The sequence below is a fragment of the Aricia agestis genome, chromosome 13 (assembly GCF_905147365.1).
Source record: "Aricia agestis chromosome 13, ilAriAges1.1, whole genome shotgun sequence".
NCBI classification, from domain to species: Eukaryota; Metazoa; Arthropoda; class Insecta; order Lepidoptera; family Lycaenidae; genus Aricia; species Aricia agestis.
In genome coordinates this window covers 4,654,989-4,680,609 of record NC_056418.1, presented here as the reverse complement: position 1 = coordinate 4,680,609, position 25,621 = coordinate 4,654,989, and the positions used below count along the sequence as shown (strand labels likewise).

The window sequence follows — 25,621 nt, the reverse complement described above, 5'->3', positions numbered from 1 at the left end:
GTTGAAAATTCCATCATGAATACTAATATTTGCGAACACTATTAAAACGTTCATTAGGATTTTTTTAAATCTGTACTGGTTGCTAGTTTAATTCAGTAATTTATAAAAAAAAATGATGTACGTTCTTATTAAATGATATTGCTAAGTTGGATCTTGTTTATCTTCGCTGGATTTTATTTACGAAAAGGTGAAAAGGTTTTTTTTTTAATTTTAATTAGGACTGTCGAATTTTCGATAAATTATGATTAATGTTTGAATAAGTAAAGCTGTGTTTAATATTACTTATCATCTATCACCTTAGCTCTACGAATAAAACTATGTATTATTCGTAGCCTTAGCTATTAATATTTATATACAACAGCTGTGGATATTACAATTTACAGCAATGGTCTACTTTTCCATATTTTGCTGTATCCTTTCATTTCAAAGAGCTTTATATTATGAAGCAGTGTAAAGAGTAGTAAAAGTTCAAAGTTAAGCTAATGATTACTATGCGCGGGCACGACTTAACTTTGCTATGCTTATAATATTTTTAATCTCCTTCGCAAAATTTTGCGTCATTGCGCAGTAAACATTTTAAAGAAATTTACATTTCCCTACTTTCAAATTATGTTCCTACTTATAACAAATCTACAATCACAGTATAGCAATATTAGTCCCTAAGTCATATTGCTATACTGTGCTACAATATTCTATAATGGTTGAAAGCACAACATGCGTTTACCGGATGATTTCCAAAAATTTTAAAATTCTTTTTTTACAAAAACGAAAAATAAAAATGAAATTTCCGCGTTTTTTCTGGAAAATAAACTTTCGGCGAGTCTTCAGGTTGTTCCGACACTTTTCACTCACAAATCCACAGGTTTCGCCTAACATGATAATTTTGCTTGAAAGCGGCCCAAACGTGGAACAATTTCTATTTACATAATCATCGGGCTAAATAATAGGTAATCATGCAAATAATATGGTTCCAGGACTGATCCAACTTTGACAAACTGTTAAAAGTACAAAAGTTAAAGTGCAAGCCTAGTGCAAGCCTATAGTAATTACTAATTATGCATTTCGTGGAACCATAGAGAAAATGTGGAACCATTTTTTGACCTAGTTATATGACTACCAGAATCTGATGGCAAAAAATCGAAAAAAGAAATTGACGCTACTAATACTGGGGAAATTGGAGCAAATCGTTTGATACTTTTTTTTTCAATATATTCTTTACGTTTTTATATTCGACTAGCTGTCCCGGCAAACGTTGTTTTGCCCATATTATTTCATTGAAGTGACTAATATATAAGAGACCTGGCTCTCTTATGTATTTTCAAATATTTAAGAAAATGTTAATAACGTGTAATATTCTAACTCTGAAAAGAACTAATAGATCTAAACTCCCCTCTCGCACGCGACTCCCGCCTTGATGACGCCCACTTCGCAACGGGCCGTGCAGTAGAAATCGTAATACATATTTTAATTTCGCCATAACTTCAAAACCAAACGTCCAATTTTAGTCATTCAAAGACCAAATATTATCTACATAAACTGTACTTAGTGATTAAATAATTTATTTTGATAAGGATTAATAGCATGAGTAAAATAAACGCATTTAAATGTAGTCCAAAAAAAATCAAGATTTGTTAAATAAAAAAAATGTTGTGCCTCACTCGACATAGATAGGTATAGTGTGTTGCGGACTTTTTTGTAAATATTTATAAGACCTACAATTGATTAGAACATTTTATGGTTCTATCTTTTATAGTTTAGGCAGCGACTTATAGTTGCAAAACTTCTGAAAAATTCCGAATAATTCCGGAATACTTCTGGGAAAGTTTCTTTAAATTTGAATTATTCAAAATGAATTTAATAAAAAAAATAATATGAATTTTTATTTATGCTGAAAAATCGTATTTTGCATCAATCATCGATCGCCGCCGCGCATAGAGCGTCGCCCGCCGGCCGCTATCACCGCTTCGCACGCGCCGACTGCCACGGCGAAATATTCGACGGAAACATTTCCATTGAATTATTCCGGCGAAATATTCGACGGAAACATTCGATTGCGGGGTACGAATCTTTCCGCGGGGTGAGGGAAAACTTCTCCGGGGAGCATCTCCCTTCCGCACCGCCGTCGCCCGCTCGTACGGGCGAGCGAGTTTCCCTCACCCCGCGGAAAGATTCGTACCCCGCAATCGAATGTTTCCGTCGAATATTTCGCCGGAATAATTCAATGGAAATATACGTGTTTGTTTGTGGTTTGTGGTGGTTGAGTGAATTATTTGTTCAGTGGCACATTACGTACCTAAGTAAAATATAAATTGTTTATCTATACCTACTTCTAGGTTTAATATTATAAATGCGAAAGTGCGTCTGTTTGCCTGTCTGTCTGTTACCTCTTCACGCTCGAACCGCTGAACCGATTTTGCTGAAAATTTACATGGAAATACTTTGAGTTCCGAGAAAGGACATAGGATATTTTTTATCCCGGAAAAATGTACGGTTCCGGCGCGATAAACGTATTTTGGCGCAACGGAGTTGCGGGCGTCATCTAGTTTTATTATAAATTAGTAATGGCCAATGGGATTGATTAATCTATACTTACCTACTTATTACTTACTTATATCCATACTATCCATACTAATATATCCTATTATAAGTAAATCAGAATAAAAACCATAAAAAATAAACGAACTCATATGATTAGGTATTATCAAAGAAAAGTAACAAGCCGTTACCAGCCGCTATTTATCGCTAGTAATGATAATAAGCCAAAAAAGCCGTTTCTCGCCGCTTGGCTAATAAAGTTAGTAACCGGCATCACATATTCTTAGATACACAACTAAAGATAAATAGTTTACAACTTCCAAGCGCAATTTTACTCGTTTTTTTTGACAGTTGAAATATTCCCAAAATTTCGGAATATTTCGGAATACTTCCGAAGTATTCGACGGGAATAATTCGGAATCATTCCCGCCAGCATCTATAGGCAGCGTACGCAAAATAAGTAATTTTTCTGGTTGATTTTTTACACCTTGTCTCCGAAAAACCCAAATATCTTAGGGAAACCTATTTTTTCCTAAATAAAATTTAGCCTATGTTACTCGTGGATAATGTAGCTTTCGAATGGTGAAAGAATTTTAAAAATCGGTCCAGTAGTTTTTGAGCCTATTCATTACAATTATACAAACAAAGTTTACCTCTTTATAATATTAGTATAGATGTCGCAGGGAAAAGAAGATATCAGGGATATCCCGAAATCCCTAGGGATATCACGAAATCGCGGTAGATACCGAATATTCTTGTTTCTTACGTCTTCTTACTAAACAAATCTAGTGATATGTCATTTCACTAAACTAAATCTAGTGAAATGTCAGAAAAGCGGATACCGCCGAATAAAAATCGAGCTACGCATTTCTCTCGCTCGCTCTAATACCCACACGGGCACTAGTGGGAGTGAAACAAATGCGGCGCTCGAGCTGGCGCGGCTCGTGTGATTTTAGTCGTTAAATTATTACGTGTACGTTAAGTTTGAATGCGATTTTCTAAATATCACCTTTTACGACTGACTCTCGAGTTCTAACATTTTTTTAATATTTTCCAGACTTACGCGCATGTTACTTGCATGGTTCGATAGCCTGTTAAATGTATATTATGGGGATATTAATAACTCAATACCGATAATAAGATCCCTTCACGCTGATAATGCCCCATTCGCGTTAAGAGGGCGACTAACGCAAAAAATCGTCCTTCTCTCTTCACACTCACGCCCGTCTTTTATATGCCAGGTGAAAAAGGAGGACGCGGATTAATTTAAATAAAAAGAAAATTATTTTTTTCCTAATAACTCGATAAATATGTAACATTTAAAAAATCCGCTAGGTCAGTTCCTCAATGATAGAATTTTATACAATGTGTTAAAATATTAACTTAGTTTAATGCACGGTTATGGCAATATAATATGAAAAATTCGTGAAAATTAGATGCATCTTTGTGATCGAGAAAATTTTAAGATATCGTGTTTTTGCTAGGTCTGATTCTCGGAAATATAATGTAGTACCTATGTCTACAAAATGAAACGATTCGGGGCTTATTTTCAAGTATAAAAATGAATTATAAAATCGTCAATTTAGGGTTAGTCGCCCCCATAAGATAGTGATAGGGTATTAGAGCGAGCGAGAGAAATGCGTAGCTCGATTTTTATTCAGCGGTATCCGCTTTTCTGACATTTCACTAGATTTAGTTTAGTGAAATGACATATCACTAGATTTGTTTAGTAAGAAGACGTAAGAAACAAGAATATTCGGTATCTACCGCGTTTTCGTGATATCCCTAGGGATTTCGGGATATCCCTGATATCTTCTTTTCCCTGCGACATAGATACATGCAAATGTAAAAAAATATTCAATGATTAAGAATATAAGAATATTTTTTGAAAATTTCTTGAAAAGATTCTGGTAGACCTATATACTTTCTCTATAGAAATACGGTACTATTACTGTATTTATTTATCTTCGATTAATTCTAGTAAGTAATAATGAGTTTCTCATGACGAAGGTATAATTTACTAATATCTTCTTCTCGGCCAAGACTTTGATCGATGAAGATGACTTAGCCAACTTGGATGTAAGTAATTAAGTTTTCAACTTTGTATATTATCATGCGAATTGGAAGTCCAAGACGGACGCGCCGTCTTAAAAAAGTTATAGATGAGATGTCCTACTTACAACAGTAGGAATCAATGGGCAATAAAAATTGTTTATGGTGGCCATCTGATTGGGGTCGTAGATATGACATTAATACATCTGCTCAAGGCTCACGTTGAGTTATGACTTATAATGGATTATTTTTCCGACCCAAATATCGACCAATAGAATTGCACCATTCGACGTCACGTGGTACAACCTACATGGTATTATACTGATAATTTTTTGAAAATTTTCTCTGGTAGTTGCTATATATAAAAGACAAACACGTCAAACTGACAGGTTGAATTCAAATGTGTCTCATGGTGCAATTATATTGGCCGACATTTGGGACGGAAAAATAATCCCCCGAATACCACACGAGCTTCAAAATTATCTGGCATTTCCCTCAAGGTTCCCTGCAAACAAATAAAGTCGTCAAGTTTTTCAGGAAAAATCACTCGCGCTTCGCGCTCGTGATTTTTTAACCTGAAAAACTTGAATCCTTCATTTGTTTGCAACGAACCTATCGGGAAATATCCGATAATTTTGAAGCTCTTGTGGTATTATAAGTGATAACTATTATAATAATAATAATAACTCCGTCACCGGTTTCGGTGACGGTGGCCGGTTTCATTGAAACCAAGCCAGTTACGCAGGAGTAATTTTATAGTGCCCAAGTGTGTTCGCAGTACACAAGAGCACTCTCTATTCCTTTTACTCTCATAACCCTGTGGCACGCCGCACGAAGACCGACAAGACTGGCGAGAGGTCAGGCGCAGGACCGACTTTTTACATGCCCATGAGCCCATCCGACGCATGGATCATCTTACTTATCAGCAATCAGGTAATCAGCCTGCATTACGTCCTAACCAAATTTGGAAATAACATATTTCCAACGCGGGAATCGAACCCACGACCTCCGAGTTAAAAGCCATGCTCTGAACCACTGGACCACGGAGGCGTTATAGAAGGCGATGGATAACAAACAGATTTTACTATGATTACAAAGCTGTAGTACAATCGCTATCGATCGTGGACAAACTTGGGGAAATCATTTTTTTTTTTATAAAATAAGGGGGCAAACGAGCCAACGGGTGACCTGATGGAAAGCAACTACCATTTCCCATGAACACTCGCAACTAGAAGAGCTGCAGGTGCGTCTCTTCCTTCCGGAACCAGCTGTGGTACGGGTTTTAGTGTAAACTATTTAACGCAAGTTTGCTCGTTAGCGAGTAAGGTAAGATCATATTATAGTTTTTCGATAGCAACTCATGATAGAGGTACTGGTAGCTTCATTTGGACGTAAAGAAAATGTTTGTTATATGGGTTTATTACAAACATTTTCTTTTGAAAATGTGCTATTTTGATTTTATCGGGCCAGATGTATACGATAACTTTTACATTATTTTGTTCACTAGGTATAAAATCCACAAAAACTACGTAGGGTTGGTAAATTTTATTATATTTCAATGCTCAAATTATCAAACGGAAATTACCGAGAAATCCTCCAAACAAGTCCGGCTTGCTTGGAAACAACACCTCGTGGAAGTTGTTATTTTTTTTTTTTATGAAATAAGGAGGCAGACGAGCAAACGGGTCACCTGATGGAAAGCAACTTCCGTCGCCCATGGACACTCGCAGCATCAGAAGAGCTGCAGGTGCGTTGCCGGCCTTTTAAGAGGGAATAGGGTAATAGGGGAGGGTAGGGAAGGGAATAGGGGAGTGTAGGGAAGGGAAAAGGGTAGGGGATTGGGCCTCCGGCAAACTCACTCACTCGGCGAAACACAGCGCAAACGCTGTTTCAGGACGGTTTTCTGTGAGCCCGTGGTATTTGTCCGGTCGAGCCGGCCCATTCGTGCCGAAGCATGGCTGAACGTCTCCCACGTCTATAAAAAATAACAACACAACGTAATTTACCTGTAGGAAATAAAATCAGTGTTTCATTATGGGCGTGTTGCGATATTTTTTACGATGTCGACTAAAACTCTCAATAAAAGCTGCTGTAATGAGTTTTTTATGGAACGCCGAATGTTATAGGCTGTCATACATCCTGGTGTAACACCAGCACTTTGTATAAGTGTAAAGGAGACTACACTAAAGTTACCGTTCGGATCTTTGCCGCAAGCGACCGCGACCGACAAAAAATCAAATTAAATGCCACCTTATGACGCTGCAGCAGACCGACGCGACACTTCATGAACCTACCGCTGCTTTGTGTCGCTCAGCACCGCTGGCGCTGTGGCATATATAATTATTGGAACAATGTTCCTAATCGCGCGTTCGGCGTAAAGGAGGCTAGACGAAACGATATTTGACCTCGACACTTTTTTATTAGTAAGTACATGCATGGTAGGAGCAGAGGGCGTTGATAGTATTCCTGTGCGTCAACTAGATGGCATTTATTGAGAATAAACAGCGACGCGTTGCTAGTATTCCTGGGCGTCAAAAGATGGAGTTTTTTAAATTTTTTTTTGAGTGCGTACCGTTTAATATGTATACAGGTTTTTTGAACATAAGAAATAACTTCGTTCCATTTGGGTGTCCCTTGACAGCTCTCAAGTTTTTCATAAATGGAACAATTGGCCGCGACACGACGTCGCTCCGCTACAGCGCAGTGTCGCTTAGTGCAGTTTCACCTTTACGGCGTATACAACGTAACATAATGGCGCCAATATAAATATAATTATCAGTCATTTCTACATCTTTAAGATGAAAATATTATATAGGTATAGCCTACGAATAAGGTATAGCACAATCAAGGAAAATGTGCGATTACTGCGTGATTTTAGCGGGTAACATCTAGTACGTAATATCACAGAATAGATAATAGTACAAGTAGTAATATCAAATATGTTTATTTGTTTAAGCTGGCGTAGAATTGTTGTGACTACTATTATTTTAATGTTGCCCGTTAAAATAAAATACCAGTTAAAACATTATTGAATATCGCTGTGATGGAAACTTTACACTCCTTGTTACGATTTCAAATGATAAGTCTACATTTTACAACATTCTTTTAATAAAACTTATAAATAAAGACATACCCTCGTGATAATAAAAAAATCGGCCAAGTGCGAGTCGGACTCGCGCACGAAGGGTTCCGTAGCGGTATAGAGTGAAAGTAGACAAAAATTTGTATGGGAGCCCCCCTTAAATTTTTATTTTATTTTAGTATTATTATTAAATATTAAAGTAAACATACTTATAACAATAAAATGTGTGAAAAATTCAAGTCCCTACCTTTTGCCACTAGTGATATAGAGAGAAAAAGGCCGAAAAAATCACGAAAAAGCCCCCCTAAAATATTAATTTTATTTTGTTTTCAGTATTTATTGTTATAGCGGCAACAGATAAATTATACACTATCTGTAAAAAATTCAGAAGTGTATCTATAGCGTTTCTTGAGATACAGCCGTGAGATAGACAGACGGACAGACACGGACAGACATTGAAGTCTTAGTAATAGAGTCCCATTTTTACCCTTTGGGTACGGAACCCTAAAAAATGACACAGCGAATTCTACAAGGTTGGTATTTGTCTCTAAGTCACAGGAAAGACAAAAATAGCAAACCTTGCGACAGAAACTACCTAACTAGTTTTTATTATTCGTAGGACAGAAATAAAAAATACGTGTGGCACGCGGGAATTGCCGCGGTAAGGCTATTGCATAGCATTTTATTAACTAATACAAATGTCATTCGCATACGTCTATTCGCGCTCACACAAACAGCGTTCCAAAGTCTGGCGGCCGAAGTGGGGTGTGTTCGGTTTTTTTGTTACGGAATTTCTTGATTCGGTCGCCACGCTCAAAGCCCACGATAAAAGGTGTGCAATAGCTGTTGTAGTGGTTGCGTTGTCGCCAGTAGTTGCGATGTGGTTACGTACGAAAGTCAATGAAACGAAGGGGGGGGGGGGAAAACCACGGGCGGTGTGTGCGCAGTGTCATTGCATCGACGCAACGTTATGGTTACGATGTGGTCGGTAGACGAGTGGTCGACAACGACTGCAAAATGTGGTACGTGTGAATAGTCCAGTTCATTTACAATACGAAATATACACCCAACCACGTGGTGTGGTTGTGTTGTCGTGTGTTTGTGGGAAGTGGCCCTTAGATCAAAATGAATGGGAATCGAGTATAGTCGTGGGTGAACCCTATCAATTCCCTGACACATCATATTGGTCACAGTATAAATAATAAATATTATGCAGTAGAGTAATTCTACTCTGATAAAATTAAAAGAAATGCTGCATTGTCTTTGGTCCTTTTTGTGAGTAGACCGTCCGAAACAGGTGAACTTAAGCGTTATTTGTTATATGAATTTATCAGAAAAAAGGTTCGAAGAGGAGTTGGAAATATTCCACAAGGCATCAAGCGCATAAAATAAAAAAATAATACTACAATATTTATAATTAGTCTCGCTAAAATTCGGGAAAAAAGTTGCCTAATCGGTTCCACCGAACCGCGATGTGGCTAATTTTAAACTTGAAATATTCACAATATCCACATTTTACATTAATAGGAGCAAAATAATACTTTACCGGGTTATCTAGTAGGTAAATAAACAAAAAAAAATATGGTTAAATACTTAAATACTCTACTGTGCAATATACTGTGGCGATAGTGTGCTCAACGCGCGTGTGCTAACACACACTTAATTAAGAACTTAATTAAAGACGATCTTGTGTACGCGAGTTAGGTTTGTCCTACGACTTTATCTGATTCCACTCGACCACGGCGAAAGTATTTTGTCTTCAATAGAAGACAAAATACTTTCGTTTGCTTATATTCTTTTTTTCTAATAATAATTAGAAAAAAATTTATAAGCAAACGGCAGGGTGACCTATGTTATTTAGTTGAGCTATGTCAAAGCAAAGTGACTGATCACGACCAATTGACACAACCCGACCAAACAACGTAGGTCCGCCATCTGCCTATGGATTATAACGTGGGAGGGCCATGCTTCGGCAGGAATGGGCCGGCTCGACCGGAGAAATAACACGTTCTCACAGAAAACCAGCGTGAAGCAGCGCTTGTGCTGTGTTTCGCCGAGTGAGTGAGTTTACCGGAGGCCCAATCCCCTACACTATTCCCTTCCCTACCCTCCCTTATTTCCCTATTCCCTCTTAAAAGTTGCTGTCCATCAGGTGACCCGTTTGCTCGTTTGCCCCCTTATTTCATAAAAAATTGATGAATTTCTATATAAATATTTTTATATGAAAGGTGGTATATAATGTGATTTACTTTATTCCTAAGTTTTATTGGAAGAATGCTGTAAAATGTAGCTGTAAGCTGTAACGACGGGTCATTTGAAATCGTAACAAGGAATGTAAATATATCACAGGAATATTCAATAATGTTTTAACTGCTGTTTTATTTTAACGGGTAACATTAAAATATTATAAGCAAATGGCGGACCTATAAGGTATAACAATTTAGTTGGGTTACAAGTTACAACAGTCAACCATAAAGTTAATATTACCTATCGGAAAGGTAATATTAACTTTATACAGTCAACCGACAGATCACGCCTAATGGCGCATTCAGACATGCATATTTTCTGCACGTTTTCTGCTGTAGCGTTTGAGAAAAAAATATGCTAGTCCGCACGCGCATAAAAACGAGCAACGTGTGTATAAGACTTGCCTAAATTATGCAGAAAACGCGCTCGTCTGAACACGCCCTAACATTGACTTGATATAACCCGACTAATGATCAGCCCTGGATTTATGTATAGGCAGTAAAGGCCTATGGGCGGCAGCGTCCTATGGCGTCCTAGGGGAATCGGCAGCGCCCTAGGATGGCGGCAGAGTTCATACATTGGGGTGGCAAAATGTCAATTTGTGTTATTTGTACAGAGCGAAGATCAACCCCGGTACTTCTATGGCCCAAGCAGTTGAGTGGTACACGAATGCCAACGCAGCTCTTCTCACTCATCTCACCAAAGAAATCAAGGACACGGACAGCAGCACTATATGGAGGTGAGACTTTTTGAGATAACTAGTAGTTCTATGCAGGGTGTAACAAAATAAAGTGATAAATGATAATATTTTAAGGTATGTATCCCACAGGTAGACCGTAGAAGTTACTATGAAAACGGCGCTGAAAGTTACTTTTTTTGTGGGAAAACTCTTAAGCTTGGGGCGTTTTCCATAAAAACATGGAAGTAAAAACTTTTATTAGTGGTATAATAGGGATGATGACAAGGTCAAAGATTAGCGAATTTTGTTAATAAAATAAAGAAATCACGTTAAAAAATAAGTGTTCTCAAAATTTCAGCTTGATAGCATTTGTATTTTTTTTTATGCGCCTTCAAAGTTGGATATTCAAGTCGATTTTTTTTTTTCAATTAAATTCCTTAATATTTGTATATAATTCGATAACTTATGCAATCAAAAGCAACTTTTGTTATGAAACCACTTTCATAAACGCAATATTTTTTATACCTGTCGAACAAAGTTGTCTCCCGATGCGTACAAACTACGAAAGACTGACGTCATACTTTCGTAGCACTTTGTATGGAGCGTTTCGGGCAGGTCTTTTTTATGAGATATTTGAATTGTCATATCTTGGTGAATTTTTAAGCTATCAGCGGGGCTAAAATAGTCGCTTTAAAGAATCATGACATGTATCATATTATGATTCATTTTTCTAAAATAGCAAAATGCAACTCTGCTTGCAATTCATTTATGTATTTTTGTACTGACTTGACATTTGTCAGTTTGAAACTTCTGACAATTCATTTGCTGAATTGATTGAGAGGAATTGCTAAATGTGGCCATTTTAGCCCCGCAGTCATTCTTTCAACGATGTTTCTATTTTTTAAGTGTCTTAAAAAAATAGTCATCATGCCTATTGTAGTATTGACGCCGAAAGCTCACTCATCACAAAGTAGTTCAGATTATTTCGATATAAATTTTACCTGTATCATTATACTATTATATCATATTGTATATTATCTAGATTAGTATTATTGCATTACTCCACACTTCGCTTATTTCCTATTGACCAAGTATTGAGGTTAATTTGAAGCGACTGTGTTCGTCCTCTCTACGATAATGTGGTTAAGCAGCAGGGTTGCTACCTCTGATTTATCTTACTAATAAAATAACATACATGATACACTTTTTAATGCAAATCAAATCCTATCCCGAGAAACGACATAGGATACTTTTGAGTCCCGGGACTCAACATAGAAACATTTACAGATATAACCAAATTATTAAAAACTAGACGTTATCTGTACCAAATAACATAAAAATGACTCCAGTAGTTCATGAGATATTAAGCCCTATCAAATAATGTTTCCACTTTTTTCCCCATTTTCCTCTGTTTCTTTGCTCCTTTTAGTCTTAACTTGATAATAATATATAGCCTATAGCCTTCCTCGATAAATGAGCTATCTGACATATTTTTCAAATCGGACAAGTGGTTCCTGAGATAAGCGCGTTCAAACAAACAAACTCTTCAGCTTTCTAATAATCTTATATATAAAAATGGATTTTCAAATGTGTTCGAACTCGAAAACAGCTGAACGGATTGGGCTGATTTTAGAAATATGCGTAGAAGTCCAGGGAAGGTTTTAAAGTGACACGAAGTTCACCGGGACAGCTAGTATTAGTATAGATTCATTTAAAATTTTGTTAGTCTTGCTAAAACTCGAGAACGGCTGAACTGATTTGGCTAATTTTAGTCTTGAAATGTTCGTGGAATTCCAGGGAAGGTTTATAATACTAGGAGGTTAGTGATACAAATTTCACGGGGTCGTCTAGTCGTAGTTAAGTTGACAAACACTCATTACACGGATCCCTGATGAGTGAGTCCCGTAGGATCACCAGTTGACTAACACTAGTGTCACCTATTTCACGGGAACCATGGTAATTTGATATGCATTAATAAGTGTATCATGTATGCCGTATGACTCATTTGTGAGTCACAGTTTTAAAACTCAGTTTTTTCAGTTTACTAATTAATTTGCTACCACGTAACGATTAGCGAATGTAATGCTTTCGTAGTACGTGTCAGCTAAGGACATGTTTCACCATTACCTGATACCTGCCGGTTAGGCTATTCTATATGTCAGATAAGTTGTCGATAGCCTATCCGGCACTTATCAGGAAGGGATGAAACAGCCCCTTAGTGTGAAAACAATTGTATACCTAGATGTTGCCCGCAAGCTCGTAGCGTCGAAATTCGTGCAGGAACCGTACATGTTTTTGAGATGAAAAACAGCTTATCTCTTTTCCTGGTTCATTTACTTAAAGGTTATCAAGAATCTACAGAGTCAAGGGTGTAACGAAACAAGCTGATAACACTTTAGGGTTTGTAATAATAGATGCATGTGTCCCTTTCAAAGAGTTTGCTGTGAAAGTAGCAGCGCTGCAAGACTAACTTGTTTTAATCATTAATCTTTTATTAATTTTTAGCCATTGTATAAATTCATGAATCATGACGTCGCGTCGGGGTAGTTTTTATAGAAACATAGGAGTCAACTCAGTCAAGTTACTTTCACAGTGAATTCTATAAGTACAAGGGACATTCACACACCCTAAAGTAATATTATCACTTAGGTTTGTTACGCCTTGTATATTGTATATTATATTTATTGTTTTAGATACCTAGTGGGCTTCAAGAACTTGCTCCGCAGTATAGAGTGCAAGGGGATAGCGTCAGTTCTCGGCATCAACTACTTCGCCAGAGGATACCTCCAGCCGCGGGCACACGAACGGTAATCGAGCAGACGTATCACCTAATACTAGGTCTTCGTCTCTATTCTATTTCACTGCTTTATATCCGGAAGCTCTTTCTCTCCCTGAATACCCACCAGACCTAGCATCTAACGACTGTTACTTTTTCCAAAATTTGGACCACTTTCTAGCGTAATGTTTTTTTGGCACGCTACCATATGTGCAATGTGTGCAATGCATACGGGCGCCATCCTCTAGGGGCCCCAAATCGTCATCTTTAGGGGCGCCAAAACCAAGGCCCCAAAAAATTTGCCTAAAGGGGCGCCAAAATCCTTTTTTTGCACATAGGCGCCAGTAGCACTTACGGGGGCCCTGGCCAAACGAGCGTAATTTTGTGAGTCGTGATAAATTTTACCCCTAAGGGGATAAAATAGGGGATGAAAGATTGTATATAATAATACTACTACACTAGATTACTAGATTGTTACTTGAATAAAGATTAAAGTAAAAATCTAAAAATTTCGTAAAAATGTCGACAGAAGTCAACATGCCTATACTCCTTTGCGCCTAAGAACTGCAAGTGATTTCACTAGTCGCTGTTTAGAAATCCAAAAAGTGTACCTTTTTAGGGTACTATAACTTTTTGTAAAAAAAATTACAGATACATCTCCCACATGGTGCTTGGTAGAGACCTGTTGGATAACACTATGAACCTGGTGCCGTCGCTGATCCCTCTTCACATGGACATAAAGGAGGACAGTCCAGAATACCAAGTATTGGAAAGAATGTAAGTGTCATAGAAAACAAATGAATGCAATTATACTTTTAATAGATTTTTAACAAATTAATCAAAGATTTTTGGCTTTGATAAATTTTTGTTTTTATAGGAATCGTTTAGAATGAGGTCACATATTTGCTCTGATGACTTGTGGTGCGCTATTGAAGCGTTTTACTCTCTGTGCATATTTCGGAAGTTTATTTATATAGGCAGAACCTACGTTATTTGGTCGGACTATATCAATACCACGTTTTTTTTATGAAATAAGGGGGCAAACGAGCAAACGGGTCACCTGATGGAAAGCAACTTCCGTCGCCCATGGACACTCGCAGCATCAGAAGAGCTGCAGGTGCGTTGCCGGCCTTTTATGAGGGAATAGGCTAATAGGGGAGTTTAGGGAAGGGAAGGGAATAGGGAAGGGTAGGGAAGGGAATAGGGTAGGGGATTGGGCCTCCGGTAAACTCACTCACTCGGCGAAACACAGCGCAAGCGCTGTTTCACGCCGGTTTTCTGTGAGAACGTGGTATTTCTCCGGTCAAACCGGCCCATTCGTGCCGAAGCATGGCTCTCCCACGTATAAACGTAATCTTTCTTTCGGTTGGGTTCGACAAACCCGTACCAAATAACGTAGGTCTTCTATCTGCCCACAATAGGTACTATATAAAATTATACTGAGATCGCTACAATGACGAGGAACACAAACCCTTACATAAAAAAAGATTTATGCAATTGACAAAGTATCCTAATATGCCCTTTACTCAATGATGTTTTTTTAATATAATATCATTGCCTTTACTACCTATCAGCAAAATCAGTACAGTAGAGGGCGTGAAGAGGTAACAGACAGACAGATAGATAGACAGCATGAAATTTAGTATATAGGGGGTTTCGGGGGGCGATAAATCGATCCAGCTATCATTTATAGAAAATGTCATTTTGTTCGTGATTTATCGAATACCGAGCTAAGCTCGGTCAAATAGCTAGTTAGTATTTAGTATGGAAGTATGGATTGAAAAATCACTTTACATATTTGTATGTAGAGAGTTTTCAGTGTAGAGTGACAAATTCAATTCATTTATTTGAGATTTTCATCCATAGTGTTAGTTACAACAATATGTCCTTATTCTAGTGTTAGTAAAATATAAAAGAAATTGGAATTACATTACATATTGTTAAAAAATTAAATATATGGGAACCGGGCTATTGGAGCATGGAGCTGCACCCAATGCTTCAACAACATGGAATCCCACCTGCTACCCAACAAATCAGTGTATATATATTTTTATTATGTATCTTTATACAGGGTGTAACAAAAACAAGTGATAATACTTTAGGGTGTGTACGTGTTCCTTGTAGAGAGTTCACTGTGAAAGTAGCAGCGCTGAAAGACCAAATTTTTTTTTTCACTTTTGTATGGGGACACTCGTGGCGCTCGGGCCCTTGCCCATACAAAAGTGAAAAAAAATGTTCGTCTTTCAGAGCTGCTACTTTCACAGTGAACTCTCTACAAGGAACATGTACACACCCTAAAGTATTATCACTAGTTTTTGTTACACTATGTATAAGTAAGGGGTCATTGCTCTCCAGCACGGTAAACCTTTTACAAAGGCCACAAAACATCTCGCCCTTTCATTCACCAAGCAAATAACAGTAAACTCTTTCATCTTTTCTGCTTAAAGACATTATTGATGACAAATATTTTTTCCAATTCTATCCCTAAATAGAACGCTAAGCCTCTGCAAGGTTTGTACTTAGTTTCCATTTTGTTTTATTATTTGTCACGGAAAATTGAATCTTGTCATTCCTCGGCTCGGGCGTTACGTGTGTTGAATTAATTTATTTATTTTGGAGAAATTGGAAGATAATCCTAAGGTACCTTCAAGATTATAACATAGCAAATACAGGAAGCTTCTAATCCAAGTCCTACAATGTATTTTCTAAATTGATGACGTGAGTTGAAGAACACGATAAGTAATAATTTGTAACATACGGACATTTACTAATTGTTTCCCTTATAATTAGAACAAACCTTGTAACTTATCTTCTTTATTACCTGGCTACACATAGAATTACGTTTTTCCTGCCCTAAAGCCTCCATTTAAGCAAAGAACGGCATTTTTTTACTGTTAGCTATTGTGTTCTTTCACTCATGTCTTCAATTATTGCCAGTACTGTATATACTTGCCATGAAGCCCTAGATTTGGGGGCGACTAATCCAAAATTTTCGATTTCATAATTCATTTTTGTACTTGAAAATAAGCCCCGAATTGTTTCATTTTCTAAAATTAGATACTACATTTTATTTCCAAGAATTCGATCTGAACAAAAACACGATATCTTAAAATTTTTTCGATAGAAAAAAATCACAAAGATGCATCTAATTTTCACGAATTTTTCATTTATTTCCATAACCGTGCACTGAAGTAAGTTAATATTTTAACACATTGTATAAAATTATATCATTGAGAAACCGACCTAGTGGATTTTTTAAATGTTTTATAGTTATCGAGTTATTCAGAAAAAACTAATTTGGCGATGAATCCACGTCGTCCTTTTTCACCTGGCATATGAAAGACGGGCGTGAGTGTGAAGAGAGGACGATGTTTCATTTTTTGGATTAGTCGCCCTCTTAAGCTCGATTTATATGCGGTCTGGTTCGGCCGCTACACCGCGAGGTCACAAGAAATTTAAATTTAAATGATACAGAGCCGCTATATAAATTAGTCGTTACATACTATTGCTTGTGATCTCGCCGCGCAGTGGCCAAAAAAGCACTCGTGTGAACGCTTAACTACTATAAATCCAGCCTTAGTAGAATAATCAACTTTGCTTATAATATAGGTACCAACCAGAAAACATCAACGAATAGGTTCGCAGGTTGATACAACAATATTATTACAATAACTAAGAAATCGTCTCAAAATATTTTGCATCCAGCAAATTCTCTTTGAAGGCCGGCAACGCACCTGCAGCTCTTCTGAAGTTGCGAGTGTCCATTGGCGACGGTAGTGTCTTACCATCAATGCTATGTGACCCGTTTGCTCGTTTCCCCCTTATTTTAAAATAACTCTCACAATATTACAGCAACCAGCAGATCGTAGAAAACAAACACCAGGAGGGGAGTGTGAGCGATGCCATAGAGTATTTCGACCAGACCGCAACCCTGCTGGACAAGCTCAGGGCCGTACAGAAGCAGCTCAGGGAATACATCAGGTAAGAAACGCCCTAGTGTTCTTCGACATAAGATAGGTTCTTCAATTTTGTTTGATATTGAAGATGATAAAGACGCTGCCTATCCTGGCGACACAGGATCTCCTGTGGCGGCCCTAGGGGGTGGCGAACAGAGCAATCTCCCGGGGCCTCGCTCTTGCAGGGATCTCGCAAGGTATTTTTTGTAGGACAAAGGACCTCGCAAAGACCTGCGGCCCAGGGCCTCGCAAAGTCCTTCCACCCGAGGCCTCGCAATGGGTAAGGCCGCCACTGAGTGGTGGGAATAGTAGTCCTGCGTCGTGCGCCTAATCTGTCGCCACTCGTATCGGTCTCCCTGCCACTAATTAAAACAATTTCTTCATAGCTAGAGCGCTTTGGATAAAACCGGCCACCATTATCGAAAGGCATTATTATGTTCCAGCACTGTACATCCTCCATAACATACTCCACAGGGACGGTGTAAACGAGAGCCTACGAGACGCGCGGCGCAGCGAGGCGGTGTGCGCGGGCATATTGGTGCTGGTTTGCGTCGTGTCGCCCATCATCATAGCGCTCGTCCGGAACGCTGTCAACACCATACAGGTTTGTCACAACTCAGGGTCAACTATACATGGTGTAACAAAACTAACTGATAATAATGGGTGTGTATGTGTTCCTCGTAGAGAGCTATGCGAGGTTTACACGGGTGACTATAGCCGCACAATTTTTGCCGTGCGGCGCGCGTAAATTAGTCACCCGTGTAAACCCCGCATTAATATTTTGTTTTTGGTATTTGTTATTATAGCAGCAAATAGCTATATTTAGACAGCATTATACTCAAAATGAAGAAACAATGCACCAGAGGTCACTGAACTTTCCAAATTCTTTTTTATTCTCAGATATACGCACGGAACCTGTCAGAGAAGGCCAAAGAGTTGGAGTATGAGAAGGAGTTGAGCGACTCCCTCCTGTACCAGATGCTGCCGGCCACTGTGGCGAAACAGTTGAAGCAAACGCAACAGGTGAATAAACCAGCTGCGGCAATTGTTCTACTATAGTATAATCAAAATAACGAATCACAGAATCTTATACAAATTTTGACATTTTGTAATATGAAGGCGTACCTCGATATGCCGTTTTTTCTATTGTAAGATAGCCGCATCAAAAATTCTTCTTCATCCTGGATTCTTCTTCATCCTCATTCGCTCGAGTGGGCTTAATCGACAACATCGCACTAGTTGCATTTTTTTTTTATTGCGAATGCGGCGACATGTTTTATATATAATTGGGGTCAATCATATCAAGTGTATCAGTTTGATATGATGTGCAAACAGCGTGTTTTCGACCCAAACAGCGAGCGCAAAGATACCACTTATCCCGCATGAGTAATAAAAAATATATTACACACTACGTCATATTCTAAAACGAAGTGGATTCCCCGTATTCATTTATGTTTTCCAAGAAGAAATTCCTATCATATTTGCATGAGTAATGCTATTATATTATTAATTCCCAAGTCCCGACGATTATAAAATCTAGCACCGCCATCTAGCTCCACTTACATAAACTAACAGTACTAGAGCTGTTTTTAAGGTTCCGTACCCAAAGGGTAAAAACGGCACTTGAAATTTTCACAAAATCCTTAATTGTTTGTTCTTTAATAATTAATAATTAAATTAAAATAAATTAAATATTATTCAAGGGGGGTTTATTATACAAATTTTTGTCTACTTTCACTCTGTAGTGTATGTGTGAACTCCCCCCTATATAAGTTAGGCTAAGTAGCTAGTAAGTGCATTCAATAAAGGTTAACCGTGAAGATAACATCTTTTAATAGTCTCCCCGAAGCCTGCACATTGCAACTCTATACCGGTACGGAATCCTTCGTGTGTGACTCGCACTTGGCCGATTATTTTTTGTTTAGAACTGTCTTGATTGAGAGTGTTTTAGCTGTTTTTACCAATAGTTGGTCATCATCAGCCCGCTCAGTATTGAAAATTGTAAGCAACTTCCAATTTGATCGAATCAATATTTTGCATTATGCCTGACAAAGCATTAGTTTCGAATCGGGGAGTGTTTTAAATTCCTTAATAGCCAAATGACATATTTCCAATCCAGTAATCAAATTCAGCGATAAATTGCGACTGGAATATTGTAAACGGGCACTGCGGGGCTAAAATGGTCGCTTTGGAGAATCATATAATTAATCATATTAATATGATTAATTTTTAAACTCCACTTTGCGTGCAATTCATATAGTGATTCACTTAGATTAATTATTGGTTCCGCGAGCGGCGCTCGCGCGCGGAGATATAATCGAAGTGAATCACTTTTAAACTCCACTTTGCGTGCAATTCACAAGGTGACGCCGCGTTAAAGTAAAAAACCGTGTTGGATATGTTTTAGATTCGCTTACATCAATGATTGGTCTCTCGCGCGGCGCTCGCGCGCGGCGACCAATCATTAATCGAAGCGAATCACTATATGAATTGCACGCAAAGTGAAGTTTAAAAATGAATCATATTATGATTCACTATATGATTCTCCAAAGCGACCATTTTAGCCCCGCAGGAATGCATAATTTAAGGTGACGCCGCGTTAAAGTAAAAAACCGTGTTGGATATGTTTTAGATTGCTTGTTTTGATGATGAGACTGCCCGGCCTCTCATAGAAAACAAGCAATGGAACAGCAAAAAATCGAAAGGGCGTAAGCGACAAAATGGTTTTTGTAGCGTAATTTAAAAACCATAAATACATTCCATATAAGCTATGGGCAAATTAAAGAGTATGCTGCAACCAATTTATGTACAAATTTTGGAAGCTTAAATCACTCCCCTCTGTTGGCAAAATAGGAATCCCTTTTTTTTACAGAGGTCTTTTTGATTGATTATTCTGTGTTATAAGAGTTGACCGATCGTGTTGTGCTATGGGTAATTCAAAGACAAAGACATGATGAATACTGACAATGAACTTTAATTTCTTAGCTTTAGTCACTGCTGAGAAAAATCGATATCGCTACAGCCAAATTATCAAGGCGTCGCCTTAAATTTGTATAATTTAACCCGCTATCATTTAACATTATGTCAGGTGCCGGCGGAATTTTTCGCGTCAGTGACTGTGTACTTCAGTGACATTGTCGGGTTCACCGCCATCGCAGCTGTGTCCACGCCATATCAGGTAATGTGTTTATTTATAAGCCGCATTTATCCGAAACAATCAAAATAATAATATCTATGGACGCTTCACACCACGTCAGTCTGGCCCCGTGCTAAGTACCTGAAGGACTTATGTTACGGGTACCAGACAACGGAAATATATTTAATACTTTGATACTATACATATATTAAGATTTTTAGTATATCATACATATATTTAATACACATGCAAGAGCCAGGAACATTGAAAACGTTTTGTTCCATCGGCGGGATTCGAACCCGTGACCCCCGGCTTGCGCTAGCAACGCACCACCAACTGAGCCACAGAGGTCGTCTCTCTGTGGCTCAGTTGTCAAAATCTTATAATCTTTCCCAGAACTCAAAGCCAAATATCAACTATTTTCATCAAAAGCAGTTCAACGAACAGATAGATAGATAGATAGACAGACTGCAGACAAAAACGCGTGAAGGTTAGATTCAAGCGTCACACGTAGTCGAAAGGTTCGTAGCATATGCATATGGTAATTAGTTTAATTTAATGAATACTACAATATTGTAGACGGATAATGTATGGAGAGTCGTCAAAGTTCTCATTAAATTAAAATCTTATCATTAAATGACTGAGTGCCGCCGTCAGAGCGGTAATGTTATGTACTGTGTATGACTTGCTTTGGCCTTTGCTTTCTATTGCCAATACCATGGACGTATAAAAAAGGCGGACGGAGTCCCACCATACACAAAACTGTGTCGTTCAGAGTCGGCCAGCTGACTGTATGTACACGGTCCACACACATTGAATGTGTGTGTGGCCGACTCTGAAGAAAAGTGAAGACACAGTTTTGTATATAACAAGACTCCGTCCGCCTTTTTTTATTACGTCCATGGTCAATATCACAAAATAGAGTTACATTAGAACCTCTTTATGCTAGACCGCCCGAACCTTACTTAAACGATTTCTTATGACTTGAAGTAACTTTGATAACAACTTTTATGAGCGAATTTAGTTTCTAAAACACTGCTAATTAACTTCAGAAAACTACACCAGTTTACATTACATTTCTGATTTCTGTTACTTATACATATGCGTGTTACACTTAATATAATATATGTATTCAACACTATTAATGATAAAAAATATTACAATTTACTACTTTCAGGTAATAAGTTTCCTGAATTCTGTATACAAACTGTTCGATGAGAGGATCGAATGCTACGACGTGTACAAGATAGAGACGATTGGAGACTCCTACATGGTGGCGTCCGGGCTACCTGTGAGAAATGGTAAGTATAGACCCCACCAAAAACATGAAATGTAAAAAGACAGTCTATCTATGCAATTTTTTATCATAAGGCCAAGCCTTCTTCGTCAACTTATTTTGTAAGTTTAAATTAACATACTATATCAATAATTTTCGCTATTTCATAATAAATTTATTAGAGTGGCTTGGCAATGAGCACATGAAGAGCCGCAGACCGCTTTGAGAATAGTTATATGGTACGGTCGTGCCTTTGCTAAACTTACAACTTTTCCGTTTTTCCAGGTAACAAGCACGCGACAGAGATAGCGAGTATGGCGTTGGAGCTGCTGGAGGCGACGTCCATGTGCCGCCTGCCGCACCGTCCTGATCAGGTACTTAGGTAATGCGGCTCTGTGTCCTAGCTTCGCATGTTGCATGGCTTGCTCTCTGACCACAGACATAGATCAAGATACATACCGTATGTGTAATGTACTTCGCGTGCCATATCGCGTTCCCAAACAATGAGTGATGCTCGTCTTTCGAAAGTCTGTTCTATAGTCTGCTATCGGAATCGGACGTCAATCGGAATTTTAAAAATTGCTAAATGCCTAACTGTGCCGTATTGAGCTGTAGAAATTCGAATAGGAACGTTAGCCTAGATAATGGACACGTTTATTATCATCGGTACGTCACAGTAGGTAGGAAAAAAGTGACACGCTCGTTTTCATACAAATGGGGCATGCGATATCTATCTTAATCTATGTCTGTGCCTCTGGCAGTAGCGGCGGGGTGGAGCGACGCTAGGCGACTGCCCCAGGGCGCCGACGGCAAACATAAAGGGGTGCAGTCATACTTTTAAGTCTACTTTCGTATGTCTTTGAATTACAGCTAGGGGGCACCGAAGAAATCTCACCCAGGGCGCCGGTAGTGCTAAAGCCGGTACTGCTTTCTGGCGTGTTCTTGTCGAGATCTCGCAAAACTTTAAGAGCGTAACGAGAGGGGATAATGGCACATGTGTACAATATCTAAAACAATGCAATGCTACAATGCTAGTTGCAGAGTTATGAAATACAAAAGAAGATGTCTGTCATATGTTACTTCATGAGGTCACTATGCTTATAGTCAGGCCCAGTACGTCTCAGTTGTCAGCTGAGGTACACTCGCTCAACGCGCACAATATGTCACTAGAATCACGTCTTTTGCGATAAATATTTATTTATCATGGACTCTAAACTGTCAGTGTTCAGTAGTATTTACGTAAGCGCGTACCATCGAGGAAATTGTTTCCTAGGCAGTTGACGGACCAACGTCATTTGGTCGGCTTATGTTAGCTGTGATCGGTTGGATTCGTTTGACTTAACGCGACCAAATTACTTAGATCCGCCATCTGCTTAGGATTCAACTTCTCTGGTAGTACAACACACACAGTCACAAACTTTCGCCTTTATAATGTGACGTGATTTTCAGACGCTATGCATGAGGAGTGGAATCCACACTGGTCCCTGCGTCGCGGGGATAGTGGGCACCAAGATGCCCAGGTATTGTCTCTTCGGTGACACCATTAATACCGCCAGCCGCATGGAGAGTACCGGGGAACGTAAGTCTCTTTCACTCTTATGGCGGATGTGATTGTTGTCTCTTTCTTTCATATGGGCATATCCAGGGGATGTTAGATATCTAGATATTTATGTGATCCATACTGGTCCGTGCGTCGCGATTTGATTTCCGACTGAAAGATCTATTGCAAACATGTTATGGTTTAAATACTCATGAGTTTTATTGTATTTCAGCGATGAAGATACAAATATCTGATGACGTGAAGAGGGCATTGGATCGAACTGGACTGTTCGTTACAGCGCCACGTGGAGTTGTGGATGTTAAGGTTTTCGGAATTGTCTTTTCTATGTTATAAGTAAAAGTGAGACTGTCTTCTTATCTGTATGTTTAAATTTTTCTATCTGTAGGTACGTCTGCTTAACAGACATCATAATAATATTTTATTTTATTTTTACTTAATTATATCAGATACAAGCAGTTTTTCTTAGATAAAACGGCTTTTGAGCGATACCAAAGTTGGAGGCCCAATTCCCTTCCCTATCCTCCCCTATTCCCTTCCCTTCCCATCCCTACCCTCCCCTATTACCCTATTCCCTCTTAAAAGGTCGGCAACGCACCTGCAGCTCTTCTGATGTTGCGAGTGTCCATGGGCGACAGAAGTTTGCCCCTTTCTTTCATAAAAAAGTAACATCTTAATTTTTTCTTGATCATTTCAGGGCAAAGGAGAAATGATGACGCACTGGTTGGAGGGACGCACTGGACCTTCGCCAGTCAGGCCTCACACTTCCTCGCTCGACTGCACCCCGAGTTTCCTCACCAGAATACACTCACAACGATCCTCTCCTAGATATAGACCTGAATCGAACCGTTCCAACTAACGTGCATAAAACACCCAATTAATTATTGGCACTTGAGTACAGAAAATTCTATTATTATTGGCATTAAAAAAAACACAAAATAATTGGCAACTACAGAGAATCCTATCATTTACTGGCATTCCTTTTCAAACAAAATCTAAGGCGCCAATAATAATTATAGGAACTTCAACGATTCGATAGTTTGCCCTAATAAGGTGTTGTTACGATTATGTAATGTAGGTAGGTATACCTAACTAGATTAAATAGACACCAGCCTACATTAAGCTTCTGTCGCTTTAATGTTGTATGAATGGTGCCATAATAAAAGTAAATTGTTATGAATGTATGTACATTGTATTATCAGAGAAGAATTGATTCCTAGGCAGATGCGGGACCTACGTTGTTTGGTCGCGTTACGTCAAACCCAGCCGACAGATCACAATTAATATTGAATTGACATGAACCGATTGTATTTGGTTGTGCACTTAATTTTGTTATAATTTAATACATTATATTTCCTTAATTTCCTTAATAATTAAATAATAAGTTCTCAAATTACACTCTGGATTTGTGTTGTGTTTGATTTCCACTGTTGGGATGTAGCTCAGTTTTGGAGTTTCTGTTTATCAACCGTTGGATGAACCTTTAACATAATATGGTAATTCACCACTGTCGGAAGAAGACGAAGAACATATCTTTGACACTTGACAGATGACAAGTGTTTTGCTGGTCCCTTTTGCCGCGGACCGGGCTTGATGGCATTCGAGAAAAAAGTGCATCAAAATTCAAGAGTACTTTCCCGCAGGCAATTTAGCTATTTACACGCTATTGCCTTCCCAGTATTGTTACAGGTCCTGTGTGGATTTAATTGTATATAATGTAATTCTTTATTTTGAATCGAGTTCTTTCTTTTCTTTTTTTACTTGTACATTCACAAAGGTTATACAGAGCAGAGTGATTGTCGTCGATGGCGACCAAGTTATTTTTTTATCCCGCCACACTGATACTGGCTATTCCTCAAGGGAGGCCATTTTTAAAAGAAGACATGAACCGACCAAATGACGTTGGTCTGTCAACTGCCTAGGAATCAATTTCCTCGACGGTACCATTGAGGAAAATGATTCCTAGGCAGTTGATCCACGTCATTTGGTCGATTTATGTCAAATCAATGTTAGCTGTGATCGGTCGGATGGGTTTGACGTAACTCAACCAAATTACTTAGGTCCGCCATCTGCCTAGGAATCATCTTCTCTGATGAAATTTATTTTTAGGTAGATGGCTGATCTACGTTATATGTAACAACTAACGACCCGACCAAATTACGTAGATCCACAGTCCACCATTAGGTAGCTTAATATTATTCAATTTCCCTACCTAAAGCAAATAATATTTTAATAATATTTTAGTTAGATATTATATGTACTTATTTATGTAATAATTACATTTTAATAATGCGAAAGTATGTCTATTTGAACAGGAAAATGCA

The 25,621-nt window shown here is 38.4% G+C and overlaps 1 protein-coding gene and 1 long non-coding RNA gene across 6 annotated transcripts in view; one reads left to right on the top strand and one right to left on the bottom strand.

Annotated features, from left to right (window-relative positions):
- The window catches only part of LOC121733170 (receptor-type guanylate cyclase gcy-1), a 46,836-nt gene extending 22,351 nt beyond the window's left edge, over window positions 1-24,485 (top strand). Inside the window, exons 4-15 of the mRNA XM_042123341.1 lie at window positions 10,533-10,655; window positions 13,289-13,402; window positions 14,023-14,148; window positions 17,224-17,352; window positions 17,802-17,931; window positions 18,228-18,350; window positions 20,416-20,505; window positions 21,641-21,764; window positions 22,025-22,113; window positions 23,189-23,318; window positions 23,512-23,603; window positions 23,995-24,485. Of these exons, the coding sequence (XP_041979275.1) occupies window positions 10,533-10,655; window positions 13,289-13,402; window positions 14,023-14,148; window positions 17,224-17,352; window positions 17,802-17,931; window positions 18,228-18,350; window positions 20,416-20,505; window positions 21,641-21,764; window positions 22,025-22,113; window positions 23,189-23,318; window positions 23,512-23,603; window positions 23,995-24,156 (1,432 nt within the window). The 3' untranslated portion in view covers window positions 24,157-24,485. The remainder of the gene's footprint in view (window positions 1-10,532; window positions 10,656-13,288; window positions 13,403-14,022; window positions 14,149-17,223; window positions 17,353-17,801; window positions 17,932-18,227; window positions 18,351-20,415; window positions 20,506-21,640; window positions 21,765-22,024; window positions 22,114-23,188; window positions 23,319-23,511; window positions 23,604-23,994) is intronic.
- Window positions 59-21,367, bottom strand: LOC121733174. 5 transcript variants are annotated; one of them, XR_006036516.1, is made up of 4 exons: window positions 21,181-21,367; window positions 16,177-16,180; window positions 16,134-16,138; window positions 152-161 (listed from the first exon to the last, which is right to left on the bottom strand). It is a non-coding gene; the product is annotated as an uncharacterized LOC121733174 (long non-coding RNA). The 5 variants fall into 5 exon arrangements; XR_006036517.1 differs by lacking the exons at window positions 152-161; window positions 16,134-16,138; window positions 16,177-16,180 and adding exons at window positions 59-70; window positions 4,962-4,969; XR_006036514.1 differs by lacking the exons at window positions 152-161; window positions 16,134-16,138; window positions 16,177-16,180 and adding exons at window positions 64-75; window positions 11,404-11,405.
- Window positions 24,486-25,621: the final 1,136 nt, after the last annotated feature.